The 24,282-nt window shown below is 32.8% G+C and overlaps 1 protein-coding gene and 2 long non-coding RNA genes across 8 annotated transcripts; all 3 read right to left on the bottom strand.

Moving 5' to 3' along the window:
- Positions 1-561: 561 nt before the first annotated feature.
- LOC142226534 (uncharacterized) lies at positions 562-6,779 on the bottom strand. Of its 6 annotated transcripts, none has more exons than XM_075296597.1 (5): positions 6,638-6,779; positions 6,056-6,147; positions 2,905-3,003; positions 2,550-2,772; positions 562-2,488 (listed from the first exon to the last, which is right to left on the bottom strand). In XM_075296597.1, exons 1-5 carry the CDS (start codon positions 6,653-6,655, stop codon positions 1,517-1,519), a joined length of 1,404 nt encoding a protein of 467 aa, XP_075152712.1. In that variant the 5' UTR covers positions 6,656-6,779; the 3' UTR covers positions 562-1,516. The 6 variants fall into 6 exon arrangements, with proteins under 6 accessions (XP_075152712.1, XP_075152711.1, XP_075152710.1 ...); XM_075296596.1 differs by having other exon boundaries at positions 562-2,491; XM_075296595.1 differs by having other exon boundaries at positions 562-2,494.
- Positions 6,780-8,310: 1,531 nt separating this feature from the next.
- LOC142224209 (uncharacterized) lies at positions 8,311-8,944 on the bottom strand. Its single transcript, XR_012719069.1, has 2 exons — positions 8,582-8,944; positions 8,311-8,524 (listed from the first exon to the last, which is right to left on the bottom strand). It is a non-coding gene; the product is annotated as an uncharacterized LOC142224209 (long non-coding RNA).
- Positions 8,945-10,591: 1,647 nt separating this feature from the next.
- On the bottom strand, positions 10,592-10,958 carry LOC142224210 (uncharacterized). The gene is made up of 2 exons (XR_012719070.1): positions 10,708-10,958; positions 10,592-10,640 (listed from the first exon to the last, which is right to left on the bottom strand). It is a non-coding gene; the product is annotated as an uncharacterized LOC142224210 (long non-coding RNA).
- Between the last annotated feature and the right edge of the window lie 13,324 nt (positions 10,959-24,282).

Genomic DNA, 24,282 nt, shown 5'->3' on the forward strand with positions numbered 1-24,282 from the left:
TACGATACTTTATATCGATCCATATATATACCCCATATATATCCCCTCAATAGAACTACAAATTAGTGGTACTAAAATGAGATTTAGTTATATTACCCGGAGTCGGAGTCGAGCTGATGAAAAATGCTGGAGTCGGAGTCGGAGTCGAGCAAAATTGGCTCGACTCCACAGCCCTGGTGACAACCATATTTGTGACACCTGCACATGAATAACCACAAGTCGACTTGCGACCACTTTAAATCGTATTAAAGCAATTGTTAACCGAGCATACGAACGCTAATAGATTTCGTTATGATATTTATCTTCCAAAACAAGAAACGAATTTCCGATCGACATTGCTGTTTGCCATATTTCCAGACACTCCTGTTTTCATATGGTGGAAAAATACAGCAGTTTCTCTTTGCCATCCTCGTACATATGTATATATATCAACATAAAATAAGATTCGTTAAAGAATTCAATCAACAATTATTAACTCAATATAAATAATTAATATATTAAAATGTATAGACCACCAACCAATTACCTATACCCCAGCATATAAAAATAAAACAAGTTCGATTATAATTTTATTATGATTTTTTATTAATTTGTACATTTATACACTAATTAAAGACCCTAAAACACAATGTTTTCTTTTCTGGATTATCAACTTTCTCTCTCTCATTAATATTGTTATATTTAAAAATTTTTAATTATCATTTCTCTTATTTTGCTTCCATGTTGTTTCCATTAAAAATTAAAATTGCATTAAGATTTCTTTTGTTCAGTTCTCATTCATTTACGGCTCTTACATACACAAAAACCGAGCTCGCTTAATAAATAGAAAAGGGAGCAATTAGGAGGAGCTGTAAATTAATAAAAAAATACAATTCATTTCTTTGTAAAAATTATATAAATTAACCATAAATTCTAAAAAAATCATAATTATAAGTATATATAGTAAGTGTTCCTATATGAAGATATTTTGTTTTCTATAAAGTATTAGCACATACTTTTTGGGAGAACTTTAGTTCAAACATAATGGGTTAGTTGGAGTTCATATCTTATGAAATATTGACTCGCTTCTACTTTTATTTTTTTTTTTAACATTTTTTCGGTTAACATTTTGCAAAAAGAAATAAAAATGGGTGGTAAAGTTTAGGAAATAATGGCTGGATGAAAAAAATGGGTGTTGAATGTAGAACCACTGGGTTTACAGAGACAAGACGAAATCGTTTTTAAGCATATTTTAAAAGTAGAAATCTTCATCGATTACATCTGCGGGGTTATGACAATTAGCTTCTTCTACTTCTTCGTGATCGGTGCAAACATTATGTTGCATAACATTAGTCAATTCTAAATTAGCAGGGGATGATGATAAATGGTGACCTGGTTGTATCTCTCTTATATGACGCTGATGGGATGCTATTGTTGCTGATGGCTGAAGCGATGATGGTACTGTTGTAATAGGTGGAGAACCGGGCACCGGTCGCCGATTGGATACTCCTAGAAGACATTCCTTAGGGGTAAAATTTCACCCAGCCACTTCTTCGCCAGCAAAATCCAATTTAACAACATCAGCTGGTAAACATTCCTCCACATCAACTTCATGCTCTGCCGTATTTATACGGTTCAATGTCATTGTAATATCTGGACCAGATTTAAGTCCCACGGTAGCTCCTGCCAAAGCCATAGTTGTGGTGGGAACAACAACATTCGATCCAGCTGCTGGTGATACTATTGTGGATGATTGTGAAACCACCATTGCATTAGTATTGACATTTGTATTGCTAACGGCAGCAACGGTCGATATTGCATTTGAAGAATTATTAATAGTGGCTAATGTGGGAGTATTTGCTGCCACCGCAATGGGACCACTCACTACTTGGGCGGCCGTTGTATTTGGTTGTTGCAATACAATATTTTCGGTTACAGTTACTGTGGTCGGGGCAGGTGTTGCGGGTGTTATGTTGGAGTTGTTCACTGTAGCTGATGCAGTGGCTGCAATTGTAGGTGTCGGGGGTGTGAGGGCTGATGCTACTGTGGTAGAAACGGCTACAGAACCAGATGCTGCCGCTTGCTGCTGGGCAGCTAAGGCCTTTTGCGCTTGCATTTGCTGGAATTGCTGCAATGTCACAGTAGTTGTTGTTGTAGTCGTGTGTTGTTGTTGTTGTACCTGTGCTTGTTGTAATTGCTGTAGCTGTTGTGGTTGCAAGTGAACTATTTGAGGTTGTGTCAACTGGGGCGACCCTACCAAGGTACCCGTTGTTGTTGCCGTGTTTAGTGTCACTGTCGATGATGGTGTTACGCTGTGAGGTGCTGCCTGAATTATTATCTGTTTAGGCGCTGACTGAAAGATGTGTGTGGGTGTTGTTGTTACTGTTGAGGACGAATGGTGCTGTTGCTGTTGTTGTTGCTGCAACAGCTGCTGCAAAGGTACAATATGTTGTATATTTTGTATATGCACCGTTTGTGGCTGTGTCGCTTGATGCTGTTGCGGCTGCGGCTGCTGCTGAAATAATCGTAAATATCATATGGGTAATTACGAGAAATTTTGAGTTACATACATTTGTAGCAATAAGTGTTTGCTGATGGGGTATTTGCTGTTGCTGTACGACATGATGCTTTATTATCTGATTATGTGTCGGTTGATGTTGTTGTTGCTGCTGCGGCTGCTGCTGTTGCTGTTGAACAGCGACTGTCGTTTGTACTTGTTGCACTGGTACTTGTTTTGCAGGTATACCGGCATCTTCGAAAGCCTTTTTCTTTAGGGCTTGTCTAATTTGGGTTCTAAAGGTAACACACAAAGAAGGAAAATAAGCAACAACAATTATTAAAAGCAACCGCATTCAAATATTGCCCTCTCGCTATATCCCTGAGAGGACTTAACTGATCATTGAAATTTAGCGATTTACAACTTACACTGTTCTATTCTTTATGCTTAAACTGATTTTATTTAAATCATCTGAGAAACGGATTATTGATGCATGTAACATATCAATTTCTTCATCTGTCCATTTTCTTCATTGCGTTTCATTTACAATCAATAGCAGAGTACAATGTGGATAATCGTGTGGATGGACATAGCGAGAGAACAGAAAATAATAATAAAATTAGTTTAAATTTGACAACTTTTTTGTACTCCTATATATGCACATATTTATAAAACTTATTTGGACAAAAACCAAGGATTGCAGTCAGATACATCTTTTATTTCAAAGATAAGAACAAATTTCTCAAAACAGTTTTCGATTGTACACGAGAAAGAAATATTGTTAATAACTTCTTTGTTATTAGACTGATAGGGAACTTTACGTCAGGATGGTAAAATCAGACAATCGCCAATTAGTGCAAAGACAAACAAACTGGTCCGATCATGTAATACATTTTCGAAAACGCCTATCAAAAATTTCAGCTAGATAAGACTACAATTTTTTAGCGAGTGTGTCTGTATTGTAGAATAATGGAAAAAGAACAATTTCGAAATTAATTGCTACTTCTGTATTCACCATAAATAAATTTTAAGTAATTAAGTTCAACGTAGTTTCATCGTTCTTCCGAAAATGGGTACAAAGGAAGAGTATGTCAAAAAACTTCATGGTGTATTGACAGTCCGCAGAATGAATGCGGGTTTGGCGAAACCATAGGAATTATTGCTAACTTCGAACAATAAACTTAATGACGAGATCATTTTAGAGCAAACAGTCGACCAAATATTGATCCATTGTTGCACACCGAAGATCAAGCGACAGTCGAAACAGAGGAGTGATGAAGGCCGATGTGAATAAACCCACGACTAACTGCAAAAACGTTAAGGGGTCGTAGGGACGTAGTATGTAGAATTATTAAGCCGATTATAAGTTGATTTCAGAAAACAACGTCCCTATTTGTCTAGGTTAAGTTAGGTATTGTAGCAGTCCGATATTTCAAGCCCACTTAGACTATTCAGTCCATTGTGATAACACGGCAGTGAACGTCTCTCTTAACATATCACTGAGTGCTGCCCGATTCCATGTTTAACTGAATGACAAAGGACCACCTTTTTAGGAGCCGAGCCCAACGGCGTTTCACATTGCGATGAAACCTCTTGGAGAAGCTTTGAAACACTCAGAAATGTCACCAACATTACTGAATGGGGATAATTCATTTGCTGTTTCTCCTTAATAATGTTGAGGTCGCTTCTCCTTTCTCGACTTGCCAAATTGGTTTACGAATTACAACTCCTTCCTGATTCCGTACCGCTTCGTTACAACTCCAAACATAAAAAAGTAGCCGATGGGCACAATTATAAGTCGAATGATGAGCTTGTAGCCTTCACGGAGAGCTATTTGCAAACCTCGAAAAATCGTATTATACAGGGAACTAAATTGGAGCATCGCTAGGCCAAGTTTAAAAGAGTTAAAAAGAGAATATATATGTTACACTACATTAGACCTTCTTCATAAGGAGTCAAGGCAAAGTTACAGGTTTTCGCTGGTAGGTTGGCAGGTATCGAATTTAAGTCTAAGACGATCGGTATACTAAACGATGGATCTCCGACTTTTCCTTCTTGGCGTTACATACAAATGCACAAACTTATTATACCCTCTACCACAGTAGAGTTGTTTGTCATCAATCACGAAATTAATTTATCCAATCACGGAAATGATGTATTAATCAACACCGTCTATTTAAGAAAATGTTCTGATCCAATTTTAGTTCATAAAGCCCCCATACAAATCGATTTCTACATTTGACTCCTTGGCTATTCTGAAGGCCTATTTCTGATTCGATCTGCATGAAATATAGAACGAGATTTATCCTCTAGCAACCATACATATTGGTCCATAATTAAATATGCCATATAAATGGCATATTTAAGAACTAATAGTGATCTTTTAATAGATAGGCATAGATTTGTGAAGTCTGCGTTAACTGGCTGATAGTTTTCTTTGTATGAACTGAATCTATTGTGAATAAACGTGAATCAATGGTAAATAGGCCTGCATATGAGCATTCAGGTTTTTTTATGAATTATGAACCAAAGATAATATCGGAGTTATAAAGCAACGAGTATAAGTATAGCAGACATATTTCGGTGTAAGATAAATTTATAGCTTTCGACTTGATTTTGCACGTCTTTCTATGGACGGACACATTTTGGACTCGGCGAGGGACTACAATACAAGTTAGAGCTAAGCAAACCTGCAATAGGTAGTTGGCACTTTTTTCAAATTTAAAAAATTATTTATTTTAAGATATTACCCATTTGCAAGTTCTTGAAACTCATAAAAGCATTCTGATTTTGGACTCGGCGAGGGACTACAATACAAGATACAGTAGGCAACAAATTTTCCAGAAACTATCAATAACACTATAAGGGCCTTACTACTTTCTGTTTTCGAGTTGAAATGTTCGCGGTTAATTAATTTTAGAGCAGACCGTTTAACTCATTTGAGCCGTATAGCCTTTTTCATCTAGATCTTATCAAGATTTTATAGAATTTCAATATTTAAAAAAAGTAATAGAAAAAATAAAGTGATTTCAACTTGAACACCGAACATAGTAGCAGTCGTTTGGTAAAACGATCTTTTTAATATTAGATTACACTTTCCATTAATTAAACTAATAATTCGAAGGAATATAATTTAAAAATAAAAACACTTATCTGGTGAAGGCTAGGGCTAAATAAAATATATATATATATATATATATATATATATATAATTCTAACTATGTGGGATTTTTCACTTCAAATCAGAAAGTCCCGAAGGTATATAAATAAAGTGGGAAATGATAAAGAAATAATAGAAATAAATCGACAATAATAAATGATTCTGCTTGATCAAAAATTTTGCAAAAATATGAGATTGTAGATTTTACAGCGACCCCATTGTTGTGAAAGCCTATTAATAAAAATATTAGAACTGATTTCAAACAAATATTTTTTAAATTTCAATCTTAAACACTAAAGATAACTCAATAATCTAGTTTATATTATTTAATGTAAAACATCATCATAAGTTCATTTCATATCTGAGTTACTATAGACATTTGTTATTAAATTTTATGTTTTTTCAAAAAATATACATACCCTGCTGGTGATTCTGCATTTGGATGTAATTGCATTGTTAAATCTCCTAAACGACTAAATGCCTGACCAGCAGCAGTGAATATTTCACCCACCTGCAACAAAGTGAAACAATTTTTTCGGTACAATAACAACATCACCATGTAAACAAATCGAAAAATCGTTATCAAAATAAAGTAAACAACTAGTATGCAAATTGGACCATTGAATCTGATTCCTGGATGAAAACAATTGTCTGTCCTTAGCATGTTTGGGTCATAAACTTCAATGAGGCGGCTATGGTTGCATTCTCTCTCAATGGGGAGGCAATGTATGAGCCCGACCCATTCCACCCATAGCATTAATATTGTTTTTAAATAAATATTTTGTTTGCATTTGTTTGTTGCTCGTTCTTTCCTCTTGGCCGCCCTAAGGAATTCAGCTTCGTTGATCTGACACTTGCCGAGAGTTGTTTTGGTGGTTGTGTTAGAGTAGTGACATTGACGACGTCGCTCAGTTTTCCCGCACAAATTATTTTTTAGTATTTTTTTAATATTGACCGTTGAAGACGACATTTTTTAATCGATTTCATAAAAATAAACTTACTTTTGTGGCTGAATTCATTGTTTATCAATGAAATAATCTTGAGATTTTATGATTTAATATGGAAAATAATTTTGTACAGTTGTCAATTGGGGCAGAGAACAAAGCCGCACAAATGCAAACGGCTTTGGTGGCCGCATCGAAGTTGTTGTTTTTATCGCAGTTATTTAGTAGAACCAATTACTTTGTTCTTACGTAAAGTAGCATTATTTTTGTTAATTTGCCCACAATAATTGTTTTCGAAACGAACACTTGTCATTATTTTATATTTTGTACTGTTTAAAACCGCATATCTTCATAAAACACATCGCTATACATAGGGAATCATTTCAACGCCGTTAAAAAGGCTTTGAGTTGAGGTCTCTTTAGGAACAAACGTATTGGTAATTGGAAAATATGGCATCTTCAGTTTTGTGTCAATTGTTGTCACATCACTATCTAAATCAATTTCTTCGGCGTCCATTTTTATATGTATACAATGCATCTAATATACCCTTCACATTTTTTATAAACGTGTTACCAACGTTCACATTGTAGGTGACTGCTTGTTTGATTTCCGCAGCGAATTGATGTGGAATTTTTGTTTTTTCCGGGCCGGAAAAGTACTCACCTATATTTGTAAATAATTATTACAATAAAGAAAATATGTAGGTAATTTAACTACAATCAATTTATTTTCATGAACTAAAATAAAGTTAAACTGTCTCTTGAAATTTGTTTTTTTTTGTTTGTTTTTTGGTTAAAGGTGGGTATTAAGTTCGAGTTTAGCCGCTAAAATCGTAATGTTTCCACGATTACTTTTCTTTAATAATCCATTTTAAGTAATACAAACTTTGTGAAAATTTGCTTTGGGATATTCCCCATCAAGTTATAATGAAATCTGCGACGAATATGTATAATTTTATGACATTTTTTACTCATTTAGTTTTCACTTTAGTGAAAATTAACGGCTAAATTCGAATTTAATACTCACCTTAAAGGTTAGTACTAAGTTCAAGTTTAGTCGCTAAAATCAAAATAAATCAGTAAAAAAGTATAAAATTAAAAGTCTTTGGTGCAAATTTTAATATAACTTGATGGGGAATAGCCCAAAGCAACTTTTTATAAAGTTTTTATTCTTTAAAATGGCTAATCCATAAAGAAAATGACGATTTTAACGGCTAAACTCAACTTAATACCCACCTTAAATATTGAATTACACACCATGCGTCAATCCGTGCATTGATGGAAGGGTTGATTTTTTTCTGTTTGCGGAAAACTATTCGAGCTTTTGATTTCAAAGAGAAATTTCAACTCTTCAATCATCGGACGCATTGTACGCATTGAACGCATGGTATGTAATTCTACCTCAAGAAATGTCATATATCCAACGTCAATTTGTCTAAAAATAATTACCTATTTAAATACGATTTGTGCAACAACCCTGCCAACATTTTTTGAATTTGGGGGCGCTTTTGAGAATCCCCACTACGTCGAAAACAGTCGTATACGATATCCAAAACTCCTCGGAAAAGCGCCGTCACTATTGAGAAGTTGTACCACGCCAAGTTACTACAAAAATGTTTCGCATGAGTGCAATTATTAGGTGCCTTTATAGATCAATTTAGAACGACGCCAATAAGGGACCCTTCAAACAATCAGAAAAAGTGCATTTTAAGATAGTTGTAAAAGAATCATTGTGGTCGAGTAAAACACGTTTGTTTAGATATTTATTAATTTGATTAAACATTTACAAATTCTTAAAAATATAACATTTATACCACTATCACATTACATTTAACATAATTTTTGGCATTAATGATGATGTTGAGTTACAAGTAGCGAGTTACATGTTGCTGCGTCTATCAACCAGTGTTTTTATTCCATGGAGGCAGCGTGTCTGTAAAATATCTGAAAAACAATCACTTTATTCCATTTGGAAAATCACCAAATTGTTCACCAATATACCTTTCACAATTTTAAGCGTATAATCTATGTTTTCAGAACTTTATTTTCGTTTTTATTTAATTAAAATATAACAAGCTGGTTGCGCTTGGCGTTTCACAAAAAAATGGCCTTTTTAACAGTAGGGATGGCAAATTACTTGCATGTACTTTTTGATGTACCTTTTCATGATGGTTGAAGTGACATTTACGAGTCTGTGGTAACGATGAGGTTGAAATGGAACTTTGAAATGCTGGCAGGGTTACACCACCGCCGATAATGTCGGCTCATCTCGACTAAAATGTAGCCGCCAATTAATAAAAATATCTTTGAGAAAATCTGAAAAATTGGCTTACAATTGTTTTATTTTCTGCCGCAAAAATGAATTTTATGCAATCTAATGCAATGTTACGTTTCTTTAATAATGTAACAAAAGCCATGTCCCTGCCAACATTTTTTCAACTTGGCGGCACTTCTGAGATCCCCACCATGTTGAAAATAGTCGTATACGATATCCAAAACTTGTCCGAAAAGTGCCGTCACTATTGAGTTGTATACCCATAGAAAAATTATTACCATACGGGCTCAAATCAATACCGTACGTTATTGATAGTTAGCCAACCCCGTATGGTACAATATCAATACCGAACGGTACAGGCGGTACACAAAGCATGAAAGTACCATACGGTATTATGAAAATACCAAAATGGTATTAAAAATAATACCTAACCCTGCCAGCATTTCAAAGTTCCATTTCATCCTCATCGCTACCACAGACTCGTAAATGTCACCACAACCATCGCGAACTTTGATGGGGGAAGCATATCAAAAAGTACAAAATGTACATGAAAGTATTTTGCCATCACTACTGTTAGAAGAGCCATTTTATTTTTTGTGAAACGCCAAGCGCAACCAGTTTGTTATATTTTATTTAAATAAAAACGAAAATAAAGTTCTGGAAACATAGATATTACGCATAAAATTGCGAAAGGATATGGTGAACAATTTTCGACTTTCCAAATAGAATAAAGTGATCGTTTTTCAAATATTTTTCCAGGCACGCTATCTCCATCGAAAATAAACTGGATGATAGACGCTGCAATATGTAACTTGCTACTTAAAACTCAACATCATTGTTTTATTAATGCAAAAAATTATGTTAAATGTGATGAGATAAACCGACAAATGTTATATTTATAAGAAATTATAAATGTTTAATCAAATCAATAAACATCTACACAATCGTGTTTTACTTGACCACAATGATTCTTCTACAATTATCTTAAAATGCACTTTTTCTGATAGTTTGCAGGGGTTCTTATTGGCGTCCTTCGAAATTGATCTAAATAGGAACCTAATAATTGCACTGATGAGAAACTTTTTCGTAGTAACTTGGCGTGGTACATCTTCTCAATAGTGACGGCGCTTTTCCGACGAGTTTTTGATGTCGTATATAATTGTTTTCGACGTAGTGGGGATTCTCAGAAGCGCCCCCAAATTCAAAAAATGTTGGCAGGGTAAGCGGTATTAATATTTATATCATTAAGTTATTGATGTATAAACAGTGTGGTATTACCAAATAATACCAAACGATATTGGGTTTAATATTGGGTATTTATTGTTATCCCTGCCAACATTTTTTGAATTTGGGGGCGCTTCTGAGAATCCCCAGTACGTTGAAAACAATCATATACGATATCAAAAACTCGTCGGAAAAGCGCCGTCACTATTGAGAAGTTGTACCACGCCAAGTTACTACAAAAAGGTTTCGCATGAGTGCAATTATTAGGTGCCTTTACAGATCAATTTAGAACGACGCCAATAAGAGACCCTCCAAACAATCAGAAAAAGCACATTTTAAGATAGTGGTAAAATAATCATTGTGGTCGAGTAAAACACGTTTGTTTAGATATTTAATAATTTGATTAATTATTTACAAATTCTTAAAAATATAACATTTATACCACTATCACATCACATTTAACATAATTTTTTGCATTAATGATGAGGTAGAGTTACAAGTAGCGAGTTACATGTTGCAGCGTCTATCAGCCAGTGTTTTTATTCGATGGAGGCAGCGTGTCTGTAAAATATTTGAAAAACAATCACTTTATTCCATTTGGAAAATCAAAAATTGTTCACCAATATACCTTTCACAATTTTAAGCGTAAAATCTATGTTTTCAGAACTTTATTTTCGTTTTTATTTAAATAAAATATAACAAGCTGGTTGCGCTTGGCGTTTCACAAAAAATAAAATGGCTTTTGTAAAAGTAGTGATGGCAAAATACATGTATGAAGTACATTTTGTACTTTATGATATGCTGCCCCCCATCACAGTAGGATGGTTGTAGTGACATTTACGAGTCTGTGGTAGCGATGAAGATGAAATGGAACTTTGAAATGCTGGCAGGGATAATACATATTAGTTCAATAAAACACACGTAACAATGGCTTTTCCTTTAATACATTTATAAAATACATAGTACATACACTTCACCACTTTTTTCTTGCAAAATTATTCTTTGAATTTTATGTCCCATCACAGGCTCTGCTGTCTGTTGTGAGATTTGGAAAGCTTTTGTATGTCTCTTACGTATCTAATGAGAGAATGGTTTCGAATTAGTAAACATTAATACTACTAAAACATTTTATACTTACGAATACTTCGCTATATCCACAAATTTAGTTTTTTCAGTCATCATGTTTTCCAAGAAATATTGCAATTAACGCATCTGTTTACTTTATGTGAACAAACTAAACTACTAAGGCGACAACCTAGTTTTCAGCAATGGCGACATATCATATGCTACGGGTATGTGATAGTTAATACCATAATAATACCGGATGTAAATGATATGATAGAAAGTGGTATCAAAATTAGAAGGTAACGTGAACCCATCAATTAATACCAAACGGTAATGGCCACGTACCGCCTTTTTTCTACCAGTGTACAATGTCAAGTTAAGCTGAGTACTATGTTCAGTTTTCAAGCTGAAAACCTGCTTGTTTTCAGGGTTACTTTTTTATTTAACTAATTTAGAAATATAAAGTTATTTGCAATCAATTCCTTGGATCTTTTCCATCCATTATTTGACAAGACTCGATCAAACTATAATCATCTTCATAAATATATTTGTACTTTTAATTTAGTGTTTTGGTGAAAAAACCGAACATAGTACTCACCTTTACTATATAAAAGCATCACATGAGTGCAATTATTGGTTGAATTTTTAGATAAATTTAATTTATAAATTTATTTATATATTCTACTGATGTACAGCGTCTATTATGCGCTTTACAGACTATCAGTTATTCCTGACGGAATGTCGGTGTTTGTAAAGAATCTTACAGTGTGTCGGATCGATACGACTTGTCGGCGATGACTAAATAATCGGTAAATGTGTTATCGATCCCATAAACATGCAGCAGTATCGATTATGCCTGCGGACTTAACTTATAATGTGTACAATGTATGGGATATGTTCGACACGAGCACTGTCGTCCGGAATAACTGATAGTCTGTAAAGCGCATTATCCCTGCCAACATTTCAAAGTTCCATTTCATCCTCATCGCTACCAGTGACACTGCAACAATCGCCAACTGTGATAGTATTTTGCTATCACTATTCGCATGAAAGTATTTTGCCATTACTATTGTTACAAGAGCCATTTTATATTTTGTGAAACACCAAGCACAACTAGCTTCTTATAATTTATTTAAATAAAAATGATAATGAAGTGCTGAAAACATAGTTATTTCGCTTAAAATTGTGAAAGGTACATTGGTGAACAATTTTTGACTTTCCAAATGGAATAAAGTGATAGTTTTTCAAATATTTTCCACACACGCTGCCTCTATTGGGAATAAAAGCACTCGCTGATAGACGCTACAACATGTAATTTGCAACTTGTAACTCAACATCAATTTTTTATTAATGCATAAAAATATGTTAAATGTGATGTGATAGTCGTATAAATGTTATATTTATGAGAATTTATAAATGTTTAATAAAATTAATAAACATCTAAACAATCGTGTTTTACTTGACCACAATGATTCTTTTACAACTATCTTACAATGCACTTTTTCTGATTGTTTGAAGGGGCTCTTATTGGCGTCGTTCTAAATTTATTAAAAAAGGCACCTAATAATTGCACTCATGCGATACTTTTTTGTAGTAACTTGGCGTGGTACAACTTCTCAATAGTAACGGTGCTTTTCCGACGAGTTTTGGATATCGTATACGACTGTTTTCGACGCAGTGGGGATTCTCAGAAGCGCCCCCAAATTCAAAAAATGTTGGCAGGGATGTTTATCCTTGATCGAAGCCGCATGTCTGGAAAAATATCTGTAAAATATCCGATTATTCCATTTGGAATGGACCCTGCCAGCATTTTCATAGCTTCCGGGACTGTCAACCAAGAAATTTACGTGAAAGAGAGTCTGCTGCCTTTCCTGAAGAAACACGGTTGTTCCGTACTGTTTGGCAGGATTTGGCATCTTGCCATTACGGTAAAAAGGCCATGGAGTGGTACGCCGCCAACAACGTGCAGGTGGTTCCCAAGGACAAGAACCCTCCCAACAGGCGGAACCTAAAGAAGACCAAAAAAACTGCTAAGGACGAGCAGCAGTTCAAGGCAAACTGGCTTTCTGCGGCGAAGAAGGTGGACAAGGTGGCTGTACAAAATCTGATGGCCGGTGTCAAGCGTGAGGCCCGGCAATTCGGATTTGGAAAAGCGAAAGCCTAACTGAATATTTTTCCTGAATTTTATACTAATTGAACTTGAAAAAGAAATTTAATTTGATTTTTTAAATAAACGATTTCACCGATTTACACGCGTTTTCCCTTGACCAAATTTTGACCGTATCACCCTTTATTACCCACACTAATTGAGCGTTTCCCTCTTTTTTTAATGATGGAATCAATATTACTGGCATACTAACTCCGTAGGTGCAGAATCAACTATAGCTCCTAATATCAGACATTTCTGTTCAGATTGTATTAAAACTTCCATAAACATGTACCGCTTAATGGTCTGAAATGTGGAAATGCGGTTTATCTGCCAAACAATTGATACAAACAATGACTACTAATTTAGTAGTGGTGGTCTAGGGTATGATGTAGTCGGCCTCGCCTGACTTTCTATTTTACTACTTAGGTTAGGTTAGGTTAGGTGGCAGCCCGATGTATCAGGCTCACTTAGACTATTCTGTCCATTGTGATACCACATAGGTTAACTTCTCTCTTATCACTGAGTGCTGCCCGATTCCATGTTAAGCTCAATGACAAGGGACCTCATTTTTATAGCCGAGTCCGAACGGCGTTCCACATTGCAGTGAAACCACTTAGAGAAGCTGTGAAACCCTCAGAAATGTCACCAGTGTGTGTTCGGTCGAACACCAAGGCATGCAAGGCGGGCATTCTAACCATTGCACCACGGTGAGGTACCGTGGATGAGACGGAATATACACTTCAGACCCAGACAATATGTCCGAAAAAAAGTATAGTGCGCATTTACGGTATGCACCCCTATACATATTTGAAAAATACTTGCCTTGTAATTATTGGTTGATATGCATCGTTGGTGTATAAAGGAATTTCCGATTTAAATGATGCATACATTCAGGCATTCCAATTAAAAATACTGCTGCTTGATACTTTTTTATTCAGCTATCGGCTTCTAGATGTCGAGGCAGCATCTACGTGAATGAATTTATTTTAGACGTCCAGATGAAATATTAGATAAGAATTGAACTATTGGGGGCCGTCAAAATCCCGTCAACAAGGAGATATTAGGTATAAATCGAGTCGGAAATGCAATTGGTTCTCTATAATATTGTGATCCAACTATCGGCCGCACCATCGATTACCCCATTTTTATACCCTTCACCACTACTGGGGTACAGGGTATAATAAGTTTGTGCATTTGTATGTAACGCCGAGAAGGAGTAGTCATAGACCCATCTTTTAGCATGCCGATCGTCTTAGAATTAAATTCTGAGTCGATTTAGCGATGTCCGTCTGTCTGTCTGTTGATGTATTTTTGTGTGCAAAGTCCAGCTCGCAGTTTAAGTCCGGGTCGTTTTTCGGCTCAAAGACGATCCTTATTGATTTTGGAAAAAATCGGTTCAGATTTAGATGTAGCTGCCATATATATTTATAACCGATCTGATCATAAATGACGTATTTATCAACCGATCTTCTTCCAATTTCATATAAGCGAATGTTTTTTGAGTCTCGTAAATTTTGCAGAATATCAGTCAAATCGGTTCAGATTCAGATATAGCTCTCATATATACACTGTCTCAAACAATTGTCTGTACACCAAACTGTTGAACATATATTTCATCGTATCTCAGAAACTAGATAATTTGATTTTATTCGATCTTTTTTGGTATCAAATAGAAAATGATCATTCAAGCTTGATCTTTAAAATACAATTTACTTGAAACAAATAGCCATATAGTTTCTGAAATACAATGAAATATAGCTTTAACAGTTTGGTGTACGGACAATTGTTTGAGACAGTGTAGCTTTCGCCCGATTTACACTCCTATGGTCCCAGAGGCCAATATTGTGTTCCGATTTACGTGAAAATTTGTTTGAAATCGGTTCAGATTTAGATATAGCTCTCATGTAGGTTAGATTAGGTTAGGTTAGGTGGCAGCCCTGTGTCAGGCTCACTTAGACTATTCAGTCCATTGTGATACCACATTGGTGAACTTCTTTCTCTCTTATCACTGAGTGCTGCCCGATTCCATGTTAAGCTCAATGACAAGGGACCTCCTTTTTATAGCCGAGTCCGAACGGCGTTCCACATTGCAGTGAAACCACTTAGAGAAGCTTTGAAACCCTCAGAAATGTCACCAGCATTACTGAGGTGGGATAATGAACCGCTGAAAAACTTTTTGGTGTTCGGTCGAAGCAGGAATGGAACCCACGACCTTGTGTATGCAAGGCGGGCATGCTAACCATTGCACCACGGTGACTCCCTAGCTCTCATGTATATCTGTCGTCCGATTTGCAGTCATATGACCACCGTAGATAAAAATTTCCCTCCGATTTACTTAAAATTGTGCACAGGGAATGGAAATAACATTTTTACTATGCATGCAAAATTTCAAGAACATTTTGGGTTCAGATTTAGATATAGCTGCCATGTATATCTTTCGTCCGATACGCACATATATGGCCCCAGAGGTCTAAATTTCACTCCGATTTACTTGAGGTTTTGCACACAGAGTAGAACAAACATTCTTGCTACACATGCACATGCATAAAAGGCTCGTTCATATAAAACCATTCACAATGAAAATCGACTTTATTTGTTGCATATCTTAAGGCGTAAACTTATAAATCCTATACTTAATTTCGGTAATGAAATCTAAATACATACCTAATGCTGGCCAAACATCTCAACCGTGCGTACTGCTTTGAGATATTTTCGAGAGACGTTTATCAAACATTCAAATTGTAAACCTTTTATACAAAAGGCTTTATATATGTTTCTACCACGTAAATGCAGCGACAAGAGAGAAGAACATAGTGAAATTTTGGGGTTGGTATAGGGAAAAAATATTAACTCAATACGAAATATTATGCAACCTAAAGGTGGGTATTAAGTTAGAGTTTAGACGCTAAAATCGCCATTTTTTCACGATTACTTTTCTTTAATAATCTAATTTAAGGAATACAAACATAGTGAAAATTTGCCTTGGGCTATTCCCCGTCAAGTTATAACGAAATACGCAACAAATATGTATAATTTTATGCCTTTTTTTACTGATTTAGTTTTCACTTTGGCGGCTAAACTCGAACTTAGTACTCACCTTAAATTGTAAAACACGCAATTTAAACAGTATTAAGGACAAAGAAAGTTCATAATCTGTGTTTTAAAATTCTTTAAATTTAGGAAACGTATCATTGAAATTTGCGTCCCTCCGATAAATTCGTAAAACAATTTTTTCTTAAAGTAAAGCAAAATGTTTTAATTTAAAGAAATAATATTTAGATTAACTGAGATATTGAATCGTTAGATTAATGATAAAAAACTTTTAATGTAGGCTAAGGGTAGTGTTGCCAGTATTTTCCGAGCTCTTGTCCCCAAAAATGGAACGATTTTATCCCCAAAAATCCCCAATTTAATTTAAAATTCCCCATAAAAATCCCCAATAAATTTTTGGCAAGTTTTTTTGAAAAAAGTAAGCAAATAGACTCTGCTATAGAAAATCCCCAAAAACTTGAAAAATGTGAAATTTTTGAAAAATGTGCAATTTTTGTTATACCAGTTTGCGAGTTACAAAAAGATGAAGATTTCAAAACACTAAACCAGGAGGCGGGTGCTCAAAATATCATCCGATACCAGCCCCCATAAGAGTTAATTATTGGTATTGGAAATAAAATTGGCTTATCGATCCCGTTATCGTTATTGTCCCGATATGATATTAATAAATCAGTGATGTACGCATATTTTCAAAATCAGTGATGTACGCAGATGAGTCCTTTCGAAATAATTTCATAATAGTAAACAATTTTTTAGAAAAAAATTGTAAAGAAGCTCTTGGACCACCCAAATAAATGCCGTGGAATTAAGAGAAAAGTTTTTTTTTCTATATTTTGGAGAATCTCTGTACTTCTTTAACCCATTACACGCCAAGACAATTAAAAAAAAAATGTTAAATACATTTATATATTTACGATACACTGAACTTCAGTTAAGAAATATAAAAAAATCACAAAAAAAAAAAACATAAAAAAACAAAAAGAAACGTTGCCTAATTTATAAACAAAGTTCTGCGATATTAAATGTTGCCAATTTTCTCTACTCAAGCGAGTACAATGGCAGGAAATGGGTTAAGCCTTTTTTTAAGATGTAAAAAATTTCATATAAACCATAGTTCTTACTCTGAGTAATTTTACTGAAAATTTCCCCACAAAAATCCCCAAATTTGTGGAAATTCCCCACCAAATCCCCCAGTCCCCGACTCAAAAATTTTGTCCCCATCTACGAAAAATATCCCCGATTTGGGGAAAAATCCCCAATACTGGCAACACTGACTAAGGGTATGGTCATAATGAGTGTCAAACTGTTTCTGGGAGCACTTTCTAAATATCTGGAAACCGGTTTTGGAAAGTACTATTATCGTGATGTAATATATCCAATATGAGCTAAAAATGTTTGCTGGTTTGACTGTGGCAACGATATTTTTCTTTTTTGATTTCTGTCAAATGTTTGCCCAGTGTGACCATATCAAAATCAAAATCCTTAAGGGAAGGTTAAAATCTTTGAATTCAAGTAAACTGTTTTTTGATAGAATGGGCATGATATGTATAAAAGTGATGTCATTTTTCAAACTTGACACTACAATCAATCGCACTTTTTTCTAATAAAAAATACGACATTTTTTCATTAAAGGTACGGAAAATGTTCATTAAAAGAACGAAACTTTTTCGTATAAAATATGAAACTTTTTCATAAAAAGTACGAAAGTATTTATTTCATACATTAATGAAGAACAAATTTGGTTAAAAAAGGTAACATTTCGTTCTTTTAAAAACCCAAATTTTCTTTTAACGAAATTTTACATTCTCTTTACGAAGAGAATTCTTTCAGTGTAGGAGGTATAACGTAGGATAAATTTCGTTGATCTAACATTTTGTTCCGGAGGAAAGTGGGAAAGGTGAGTACTTATATTCAAATTTACAATTTTCTGTCTTACCATTTTTCGTAGAAATTCCACTTTTTTCTAAATCAAACAAGGTAGAAAATTGATATTTTCGTAGCAACAAGTTTATTGAAATTATCCCTTTATTCCAATACAATGTTTCTGCTATTATGCCATTTTTTTAATATCCATTCAATACAATTCAAATTTCTTTTTTATTAAACATATGTCCATACAGTATGTGGTGAGTTTTTTGAAAGTGTTGAATTTATTTCTCTATAGAAATTCTTTGGTTCTGTGTATTCTTGTTTTCTTTATTAAATTTTACATACATTTTTCGAATACATAAAACTCTATTTTTGAGCGTAGTTAAAAAATAGTTTACATGAAAATTAAAGAAATTCTCTTATGCCAAAAGTTTGTAATAATTAGAACATAATCTTCAAATGTTTGGAAATTAAAAAAAATATATATATTTTTTTAAATAAAAAAAATAATTATATTATATGTATACATGAATGCATTTTATTTATTTGTTAGTTTTTATTTTGCTTGGTAAGGAGTTATAAGTCAATTTCTTTAATATAAAAATAAAATGTCCATTCAACAGAAATGCCTTTAATTCTGACTTTCTTAGATTTTTTTCGGTTGAACGGAACATTTGTATCGCATATGAGACATTGACCATATATGTGAGATCTAAACAAAATTTATTTTATATTTTTGCAAAAAGAGGATTTGTATTATGTGCTCCATAGTCTAGTTTTTCATGTTTTTACTATTTCTTTAAAAAAATCACAGCTTAATATAAATGGTTTTATACATTTGTTATTTTTTTTTGCTTTCTTTCAAAAATTAAGGAAAATTAAATATAAAAACTAATATAATAATTCTCAACGACTAATTCACAGGGTTGTGTTTACTCATATTATCATATATTTTCCATTTCAATTTATTAGAATATTGTTTTTGTTTTTGTTTTTTTTTTTTTTTTTTTGGTTTTTACATACATATGAACTTTCGATACTTTTTACCCAAACTTTCGATACCGACTTTATTGATGTTTGCTGTTTTATAAACTGTAGTTGCTATTTACGTATATATAGTTTTTTTTGTAATTTTTTGGTTGTTTGTTTTGATATTTTACATCATTGTTAAAAAAAAGATATTCCTTTTTTAAATTTTTGTTTTTCTATAGAAATTGTATTTCTATGTTTAATTTTATGTTTTTGTTTGCTCTAAAAATTAATACCTGAGAAGTTCATATTCGTTTATTTATTATTGGAGTTGGAAAGGTTATATTTGAAATAAAAATTCATTTGAGAATATAAACAAAAAATACTAAATAAATAAAATTCAGTTTTTTTTATTGATATTAGTTTTAAACAAAAATTAAATGATATAAATGTCATGTGTATAAGTGTTGTTGTAATTTCTAATCTATTTTGTTTATTTATATTCTATATTTTACTTTATAACTACAAGTCTTTATTATGCCCTGAGTTTTCAAATTTTAGACTTGTATAATTTTTTTTCTGCCTAAAGAAAAAAACTTAAAATAAAAATTCAATTTTTTGTGTTTTTTTTTTTTTTTTGGAAAAAAAATAAACATTTTTTTAATTTCCTTTGCCATTATTTGTTGAGCCAACTGTTTTCTTATAAATTTTGCTTACTCAGCAGTTCAGAACATTCTTGAAATAACAAAATATTTTATTTTATATACAGTGAAACCTCTAAGACCTGGACACCCACAGTCCCTTACATTTTATCCATATATGGGAGTCAATGTTGATAAAGTCGACACTTTTGTACTCTTTTGATACCATTTGAGTAGAATAAGTAACGTGGTACCCGCGCAACACATTTGGTACCATTTTAAAACTTCTTTCTTGTCTATATTAAAATATGAACGCTAGTCAAAATCACCTTAGAGTGTCCAAATTTGAAACGTTTCACTATATGTTATTGTAATGTGTAACTCAAGTTTTTTCAATTAATATATAATTGAATGTTAATATATAAATAAAAAATACATGATCATAAATATAATTAGTTTTGCTGTAGAAGACGATGTTTCTACAAAATACGTAGGGTATGGAGCGCCAGTTCTATGAAAATAACATTTTTGTTATTTAAACCTCAATAACTTCAACTTCAACATTAATATTAATAATAATAATTAAAAATTAATACATTTAATTTGAAATTTATAGAATATAGAATTCATGATTGAGGGCCTGTTTGAAACCGAATCTTTTTACTAGCATTGGTAAAAATTTGACGTAAATCGAGGTGAGTATAATTTCACTAGCCCAGGAGGGCTAGTAAGAAATTTGACATTTGCTGAAAATTCTTGACATTTACGACATCACTAGGCTTGACATGTTTTGATTATATCAAAACGAACAAAAAGTAGTTTTATGCTATGTTCCCACCGACTCGTTTTCCTCATTCGTTTTTCCAAAAAATTGCACCGTTCACACCGGGCTGAGATGTTTTAGTTTGACAGTTACCATGGAAACTAGAAATTAACATTTACTCGAAATTGCAACCTATGTCCAAATAAAAATGTTTTATGTTATTTTCACATGTCCATGTTCTTAAAAGCCTTTGTTTATTCTTTTTTTCTATGAAACTTATTTCAATATTTTGACATATATTTTGAATAGGGTATGTTATTCGGGGTATATTCCAAATTAGGTGGGCTCACATTCTAAAAATGACGACTCGTTTTGAAGTGCTTTTAAAGGGAAAACATCTCAAACCCCAAAACATGCTTGGTGAGAACACCATATTAGTTGTTGGTGTACTAATTATCAGTTGTTTTTCACCATAGTAAAAAGTTTCGGTTTCGAACAGACCCTGATTGGAGAACAAAAATGTTGTTGTTGTAGAATTGACACTACTTCTCTTATCTTATCAGCGATATTCTACAAATTGGTAGATGAATGGTAGTGTCAGTTCTACAAAAAGAGGTAGTGCTAGTTCTACAAAAAAAAAAGATTTCTATTTATGTTGTTCAATAACTAGAAAAAGAAAACCATTACTCGCAATGACAATTTCATTATTTTATATGACGTTTTGAGATCCGAACACTAACAGCCAATTTTTGATATCTTAAACGAACGCTTTCGTTCGACTTAAATGCAAAAAACAGCTGATTTTCCTTTATAAATTCAGCACAAAAAAATAAAATATGCATTTGTACATAAATTTGTACATTTTTATAAATTTATTGACTTTTTCATAAAAAATGTGTACATCTACATAATATATTGTTTTCGTAAATACTTGTTATGAAATTATGAATTTTTTAATAACATATAGGGACGGTTTCATAAAATTAATGAAACTTAACTTAATATATCAAAAATACTGGTTTTCTCTTAGCGTGAGAGAGCCACAACATAGAGTTACTCTCATGTGTATACAATACAAGCATATAATACGAGACAAAAAAAAAAAACGAAACATATCGTTTTGAAGGCAACACGTGTGTTTGAGTTTTTCAGCACAGTTTGAGTTTCCGTCGCGATTTCAAGATTATTTATTGCCGTAAAAAAATTGATGAAAAACAATATTAACTGGAAGCGTTGGTGCTTATGTTTATAAATAATATAAAATATTATAATTATTAATTACACGCAAAAAAATAATTCTTTCCTCCCAAACGAAATTTTAGACAAACAAAGTTCGATTCTCATTTGCTTTTCGCTGTAAGGAAGTGTAATTGGAAGAAAGTACATATTTTTTGTGATAAACGTTTATTCTTTTCCAGGATGTAAAAACAATTTCATAAAGACAAACTCAAAAAAAACATTGTTTTCTTGCTAATTGCATTTTCCCTCACATCTTTCTCACATTCACGAGGTTTTTTAGTTCTTAACACCTTTTCCTTTTCACCTTTTTAAATTTTTTTTACCTTTCGCCTGGACGGAGAATCGAACCGCGGACCATGCACTTTGTAAGCCAACACACTAACCACTGAGCTATGTACCTGTTATGGTCATCAATAGATAAATATCCATATAAGTTATATTTACATAGCATAGCTTGCGGCGCCCACGAACCGAATAAACAAAGTTTATTTAACAGAAACAAACATTTAGTTTGGCACCGTGGAGCAAACTAAATCGTGGGTTCGAACCCTGCTTCGACCAAAGTTTTTTTTTTACATATATTCCAGATATGTTCGGAAGATTCCGAAAAAATGTTCAACATTACATTGTAGTATATTACATTTTGAACTGTAAAATGTGTATTATTAAAGACCTAAAGTCAGAAAAGAACACTGTTTGATATAAACGAAATGGACTGCGTTGTTGTTTCAAAAATAACTTTGGTGATAAAAGTTTAAAATTTTCGAAGCAATTCAAAAAACTCTAACAAGAGAAAAACGTTTTCGGTACACGTTTCCCAAACGTTTTTTTTTCTTTGCGTGTATGTAATTATGTTCTTTGCAGGCTGGACTTTAATGCGGGTTTAAATAATTGGGTTCATACATTTTGACCAATTATGCAGGCATTAAGAATCAGAAATCTAAATGAAAAGTTACATGTAATGCATGACGGTTTTATTATATATTATGTAAAAGTTCATATTTTTCAATGACAAAAATATGTATACTTCATTTATAATATTAAAAATTCCATTCATATTATGTATACTTTCGCAGTCAATGAAAACCTGTATTTTTATTTTATGAATTGTTTTCATATAATTTATGAATCCCGTGTTTGGAAAATTTTTGTGAACACTATTCATAAAATAAATGTATTATTTTTTTTTTGTTGAGGTGTTTTGAACATTCTAGTCGAACGAAAGCATTTGTTTCGGATATAAGAAATTGGCTGTTAAATTAGAATCATCTGTTCGCAGACACTACCTGTTTTTTCTTACCATATTATGGGGAGAACAACTTTAGAATTGAAATATATTTGTTTAAATATGTAAAAAACTAAATTCTGTCATTGTGCAGTATTGGTTAAAACGGAAGCCTCGTCTATCTGTCAATCTCCAATCTGCCTGTTGAAATTTTATTCGTATTTAATAGGTTTTATCGTCTTCTAAATGCCATAGAATCATACATTGACATTTTTAACTAAACACGTACTAATTCTAATGAAAATGTTATCGGATAGTTTTTGCCAATATACATATATGTAAATTAGAGAAAAATTTGTACTTTCATGAGGGGGTGTAATTTTGTATGTTACGCACAACTTGATTTACACATTTTATTTGAGTTTTTTTTTGTTTATTTCACCTACAAATATTGAAAAAAATTTCCTATCTTTAAAAAAACTTGGAAAATTGCATTAATTGTTAAAGTTGTTTATTATTAAATTATTATTGAAGAGGTTATGTTATACATATAATCTAATGGTTCTGAACTCTTCGTAATTGTTTATGCCTAAAAGGTTGTAGTTCTAATTTTTAGTTTTTACATATTATTTTTAATTTTTACACAAGTTGAATATTTTATATGAAATAGGGAAAAGGAAATTAATATTTGATTAAAATTAAAAAAAAATAAATAAATTTACGAAAGAAATCAATAAAATGAGTTAATATTTTTTTTAGTGTGAAAAAATGAACTCAACATTTTTTGATTTCTAAATAAATTGTGAATTGGTCGTATTAAGTTGTCTTATTGTGAATGGTCGTTCTAAGTAATATCATAAACCTTGTACAATATTCACGTTTTTATACATCATATAAAACACGCAAACTTTATTTTTTATTTTTTTTTTCGAACAGATAGTAATACAACTCCGAAATTTTCGTATGAAAAAAATAGGAAGGCTTACTATTTCGAACAAATAAGTTAACAACCATGTTTTTGGGACCCCATTCATTGTGATAAGTGCTGATATTCGAACTTAGTACTAACCATAGACCAAGAAAATATAAAGACATAGTTTGATAATTCACAATGATTTTGTTTATTTGCAGTCCGCAGTCATTTCACTCAATTGCTCAGTCAAGTGACTCAATTTCATTTTGAAAAACGAGAATTACCGTACAAATCAGCCAATTTGTATTACAAAAAAGGT

The sequence above is a fragment of the Haematobia irritans genome, chromosome 2 (assembly GCF_050003625.1).
Source record: "Haematobia irritans isolate KBUSLIRL chromosome 2, ASM5000362v1, whole genome shotgun sequence".
Lineage (NCBI taxonomy): Eukaryota > Metazoa > Arthropoda > Insecta > Diptera > Muscidae > Haematobia > Haematobia irritans.